The sequence below is a fragment of the Salmo trutta genome, chromosome 11 (assembly GCF_901001165.1).
Source record: "Salmo trutta chromosome 11, fSalTru1.1, whole genome shotgun sequence".
NCBI lineage: Eukaryota > Metazoa > Chordata > Actinopteri > Salmoniformes > Salmonidae > Salmo > Salmo trutta.
Window position 1 is genome coordinate 20,426,894 of NC_042967.1, and position 6,069 is coordinate 20,432,962.

General features: G+C 45.8%; 1 protein-coding gene across 1 annotated transcript; it reads left to right on the top strand.

The window, feature by feature from the left end:
- Nucleotides 1–79: 79 nt before the first annotated feature.
- Nucleotides 80–3,712, top strand: LOC115202429 (zinc finger protein 768-like). The gene is made up of 4 exons (XM_029766564.1): nucleotides 80–881; nucleotides 1,117–1,250; nucleotides 1,619–1,715; nucleotides 1,956–3,712. Exons 1-4 carry the CDS (start codon nucleotides 605–607, stop codon nucleotides 3,185–3,187), a joined length of 1,740 nt encoding a protein of 579 aa, XP_029622424.1. The 5' UTR covers nucleotides 80–604; the 3' UTR covers nucleotides 3,188–3,712.
- Nucleotides 3,713–6,069: the final 2,357 nt, after the last annotated feature.

The following is a 6,069-nucleotide window of genomic DNA, read 5'->3' on the forward strand; positions in this document are numbered from 1 at the left end:
TTGCTATTATTATAAAATTCGGATATTCGGATGATTAGTAGGCTATTTATCGTGGAAATTATTTACAGGAAATCGACACGGAAGCGATTCATCCCGCCCACCAGACCGTATATTATCTGGGAAAAAACGACCAACCCCCATGCTCAGCAAGTGATTTCAGCCTTTTGGTAATAACGATTTGCATCAACAATATGGTGCAAAATATCCCATTATTGACTAGCAACACGGCTAGTAGTAGCATGTTAGCTATCTAGCTATTTTCTTTAGCAAGCTGGATACGACCCCAGACAACTGTTACATTGTGAACCTTGCAATTTGACCGTCTTGTTGAACCTTTGTTGCACTCTTTTACGCTGGACTGTCTTCGCCACTTGGTTGTTAGCGAGCTGGGAGGAGCTGTCACTCTTGTTGGACAGAGAAACAGATACGCGATGTGTCAGTGATGGACATGGCATATTTCTACCCACTTATTCTGAATAATAGGGCTCTCTGAAGAGATTCACTTTAGGATCTCACACACACAGTCCTGACTTGCTCCCACATGCACAGATGCTTGGTGCAGATCCCACTGTGAACTGATCTGTGAAAAAGACACACAAGCAGTATGTCGGAGAACCTAGTCCTCACATTCCAGGCCCAGCTCTCTGGAGTCATGGAGACGGTCCTAAAGTCAGCCATATACGAGATCACCAGGCTGGTGGAGGACGGCTTCCTGGAGGAGGTGTCCCGGAGCCGTGAGCAGGTCGAGTCGCTGAAGAAGAGGCTACAGCAGTCGGAGAACAGAGGAAGGGAGAGGGACAGAGAGGGAGGCCAGAGGGGGAAGTGTGCAGACTGTGGGAGAGCTGATGAGGAAGGTGGAAGCTCTGGAAACTCACAGACAGGTGAGGAGAGACACATCTAAAGACAATATGGAGGAATCACTCTGAAGTGTGACTGATGTAATCTGTACCTTTCATACTTTGGTGAAGAGGCAGTATTGGAATTAGTGGTATCTCAATAAGAGGCCTCCTTTCCTTCATCTGCACTGATGCAAAAAAGACTTCACAGCATCCACAATGTTGCTTTCGCCTTTCCTTTTACGTAAATAAAATGTTCTCTTTGTTTACCTGTGGCAAGGTGCGGAGAGGGGGCGTTGTCTGAAGCAGGAGAAGGTACCAGGGGAGGAGTGGAGCAGCTGTGGGGGCGTGGCCGGAGAAACAGCCTTCCATGATCTGGAGGCAGAGGCCACCAGCCTTAGGAGAATCTCTGAGGTATCTTGGGGACTAAACACCTGTGAAGGGTGGAGGGTGCAGTGTTACAGGACATTCAGGTATAAATATATTTCAGAAAACATATTAGAACAGATAGTCTGTCAGGAATAATAGGGCAGCCTTTGTCCAACCTCTCCTCATATTTGAACTGTTCCAGAACTTAAACACTTGATTAAAATTGTCAACGAATCATCAAGCCCTTAACTACTTGAATCAAGTATGCTAGTTCAGGGCTACGACAAAGTTGTGAGATGTCTGGGGGTCCCAGAAGAGAATTCTGAATAGAGAACAATCATGTCAGCTCTATTCAGTCACTGTCAGTTTATCCATCATTTAGTCAGAATCAACTCATTCATTTCGTCTGGCAGTCCACAGAGGTCGCAGGTCAGAAGCTGGACAGCCTGCTGAAAGAGGAGCCTCTCCACAACACTGAGCTACGGGAGAGATGGGACGTCTGCCTGGACGGTGAGTTGTTTACAACAAACATAACATAGACAATTGCCTACCTTTAGGTTTAAGAGAATGATAAGAAGAGTAACTTATAATATGCTGTGTCATTCCAAATGTATTCATTATTACACATGTAAAGTCAACTTGAAGCTGTAAGTACAGATTTAACATTACAGTTACTCTACTACTGTTTCTACTAGTTCTAATGTCTTAAATATTAATGCTTCTAATGCCTCATGTCCCCTGTGTTTTCAGGGGCCGATGGTTCAGACGTCTCGGGGCCCAGTAAGAGTTTCAGTGAGCAGGAGCTGCAGCAGTGCCAGGCTGACTGGGGATCCGGTCTAGACCAGGGGCCTGAACCACCAGGCCCAGAGGAAAACCCAGCGGACCCCAGCCAACCTCTCTTCCAACCCCGTTACAGCATGGAGGAACTGGGGGGTGGCTTTGAGAAGTCTGGTTACGGCGTTGCTGGTGGTGGAAGAGGCCATTGTCTAGACGTGGAAGGGCTGGATAGGCTTCCTGGTTCTCCGTCTCATCTGGGGGGGCTGAGCTACGGAGCTGTGGGTCACTACCAGGTGGACCTGGGGGGGTCTGAAGGGGGAGACCATCACCATCGCTCCCACATGACTGGCCCCCATCGGAGCCGGAGGGAGCAAGTTGGGTCGCCAACGCCATCCCCCCACCCAGAGGTGGGTGTCCGGAACTGCCTGTTGATCAACGAGGAGGGGTACCTGCAGGACTCTAGTGTCTTGTACCCTGAACACGGTGTCTCAGAGTCAGGTAGCAGAGCCGGCCACAGGGGGCTAACCTCCATCCACTCTGGAAGCTCAGCCCACAACAACACAGAGAGCCTGTATTGTGCCCCTGACAACTTTGGACACTCTCTAAACCTCAGAGGTTGTTCACAAGGGCAGGTAACAGAAGGAGGAGTAATGGGAGGTGGGGGGAAGCGTCACGCCTGCAATCAATGCACCATGACATTCTCACACTCTGGCTCCCTTGAAGCCCACAAGCAGACACACAAAATGGGTAGAGTCTCAGAGTCAGAATCTGGGCCTCCGTACTCCTGCACCCAGTGTGGTAAGACCTTCACCCAGGCCTGCAACCTCAAGGTCCACCAGCGGGTCCACCAGGCAGAGGGACTCCACCTCTGCAGCCACTGCTCCAAGGGCTTCACCTCCTTCTCTGACCTGAAAAGGCACAAGTGCAGCCAGATGACAGACAAGCCCTACTGCTGCTCCATCTGTGGGAACAAATTCAGTCGACTCTGGAACCTCAAGCTGCACCGGCGCATTCACACGCAGGAGAAACCCCACCGCTGCACTATGTGTGACAAGAGCTTTGCTCGGGCGGACAATTTGAAGGTGCACCAGCGCACACATACTGGGGAGAGACCGTACTGCTGCGCTGTGTGTGGACTCAGCTTCAAACAACTGAACCATCTGAAGTGGCACCAGCGCAAACACAGGCTGGATCTCCTGGCCTGAGCAGTGTTCTAGAAAACAATTTTTTTGAGAAATTGTTTATTAATAAGGATATTGAAAATATGAACTGTTGGAAATCTAACCATGCGTTGAAAAGAATTAACGTCTTACATTATGGACCGTCTATAAATTGTCTGTCATAATGATCATGCATAACCTATGAAACATTTGAATGATGGGGCATTCATGTGCTCGTGGGAAGTCGTAAGTCTGACATGATTGTGTTCAAGTGCATTTGAATTCAGACCAATTCTTAAAACAATAAGATTTTTGCTAGCTTGTTTGCTAGCTAACGTTGCTCATAATAAAGTTATCTAGTTTGCTTAACATTGACAGTATGGTAAAACTAGCTACATTATCCAAATTGATATGTTTGTAATTGTCAAAATTGGATTTGTTGTCATGTTTTGGTTGAAAAGGTATAAGTGGTTTTCCACTTGATATTACGACTTAGAGGGTTGTTCAAGTGAAACTTTCCAGTCCAGCCCAGATTTTTACATACAAATAAAACACATTTTAAAACAACTAGACATGAACACAGTACACCTATATTTAAACTTGTTTTTAGGCTTCTAACTTTCCTAATAAATAGAGTTGAAAACAAATTAGGACAAATAACCAGAATATGTTTTAAATACAATTATTCAAGTCTCAATTCAAATTCCCTGTGCTCAAGAATGCCAAGGTAACCTGTCTAAATGACTATCATCCTGTAGTACTCACATCTGTAGCTAAAAATGCTTTGAAAGCCTGTTCATGGCTCACATCAACATCATCATCCCAGACAACCTGTACCCACTCCAATTTGCATACAGCCCCAACAGATCCACAGATGACACAATCTCTAGTGCACTCCACTGCATTTTCCACTTGGACAAAAGGAACAGCAACAGTACATAATGCTTTTCATTGGCTACAGCTCAGCGTTCCACACCATAGTGCCCTCCAAGCTCATCACTAAGCTAAGGACCCTGGGACTGAACCATGGACTGAAGACCTCCCTCTGCAACTACATCCTGGACTTCGTGACGGGACGCCCCCAGGTAGTGAGGGTAGGCAACAACACACCCGCCACACTAACCATCAACACGGGGGCCCCTCTGGGATGAGTGCTTAGTCCCCTCCTAAGCACCCCTACTCTCTGTTCACCCACAATGCCTGGCCGTGCACGACTCCAACATCATCATTTAGTTTGTCGACAACACGATGGTGCTAGGCCTGATCACCGACGACAATGAGACAGCCTTTAAGGGAGGAGATCAGAGACCTGGCAGTGTGGTGCCAGGACAAAAACCTCTCCCTCAATGTGGGCAAGACAAAGGAGCTGATTGTGGACTACAGGAAACGGAGGGCCGAGCACGCACCCATTCACATTGACGGGGCTGTAGTGGGTCGAGAGCTTCAAGTTCCTCGGTGTCCACATCACTAAGGATCTATTGGCGGCAGGTAGCCTAGTGGTTAGAGCATTGGGCCAGTAACCGAAAGGTTGCTGGATTGAATCCCTGAGCTGACAAGGTAAAAATCTGTAGTTCTGCCCCTGAACAAGGCAGTTAACCCACTGTTCCCCGGTAGGCTGTCATTGTAAGTAAGAATATGTTCTTAACTCACTTGCATAGTTAAATAAAGGTTAAATAAAAAAATCTATCATGGTCCAAACACACCAACACAGTCGTGAATTACTTTTATTATTATGTTTTACTTTTCTATTATTTCTGTATTTTCTTTCTCTGCATTGTTGGGAAGGGCTCGTAAGTAAGCATTTCACTGTTAGTTCACACCTGTTGTTTATGAAGCATGTGACAAATAAAATTTGATTATGAATTCAAAATTGTTCTTGTCTTTTCTTTTGTGCACTTTGCTACGTCATTCTCTCGAAGCATAATTATTCCAAACAACAAAAGCACCACAAATGTTTACACAACAAAAGCTTACATTTTAGTAATTTAGCAGATGCGCTTATCCAAAGTGACTTACAGTGGCGTCCGAAAGTATTCACCCCTATTGGCATTTTTCATATATTGTTGCCTTACAACCTGGAATTAAAATAGATTTTTGGGGGGTTTGTATCATTTGACTTACACAACATGCCTACCACTTTGAAGATGCAAAATATTTTTTATTGTGTAACAAACAAGAAATAAGACAAAAAAACTGAAAACTTGAGCATGCATAAGTATTCACCCCCCCAAAGTCAATACTTTGTAGAGCCATGTTTTGCAGCAATTACAGCTGCAAGTCTCTTGGGGTATGTCTCTGTAAGCTTGGCACATCTAGCCACTGGGATTTTTCCCCATTCTTCAAGGCAAAACTGCTCCAGCTCCTTCAAGTTGGATGGGCTCCGCTGGTGTACAGCAATCACAGATTCTCAATTGGATTAAGGTCTGAACTTTGACTAGGCTATTCCAAGACATTTAAATGTTTCCCCTTAAACCACTCGAGTGTTGCTTTAGCAGTATGCTTTGGGTCATTGTACTGCTGGAAGGTGAACCTCCGTCCCAGTCTCAAATCTCTGGAAGACTGAAACAGGTTTCCCCTAACAAAATTCCCTGTATTTAGCTCCATCCATCATTCCTTCAATTCTGGCCAGTTTCTCAGTCCCTACTGTTGAATGACATCCCCAAATCATGATGCTGCCACCACCATGCTTCACTGTGGGGATAGTGTTCTCGGGGTGATGAGAGGTGTTGGATTTGCGCTAGACATAGCGTTTTCCTTGATGGCCAAAAAGCTCCCACATGCGTTTTGGCGAACACCAAACATGTTTGCTTATTTTTTTCTTTAAGCAATTACCTTTTTATGGCCACTCTTCTGTAAAGCCCAACTGTGTAATGTATGGCTTAAAGTGGTCCTATGGACAGATACTACAATCTCCGCTGTGGAGCTTT

Excerpts from the sequence above, each read along its gene's own strand:
- LOC115202429 (XM_029766564.1), top strand. The coding sequence starts at position 605 with ATGTCGGAGAACCTAGTCCTCACATTCCAGGCCCAGCTCTCTGGAGTC. Across the intron at positions 882-1,116 it reads CTCTGGAAACTCACAGACAG|GTGCGGAGAGGGGGCGTTGT; the intron begins GTGAGGAGAGAC and ends ACCTGTGGCAAG. Across the intron at positions 1,716-1,955 it reads ATGGGACGTCTGCCTGGACG|GGGCCGATGGTTCAGACGTC; the intron begins GTGAGTTGTTTA and ends CTGTGTTTTCAG.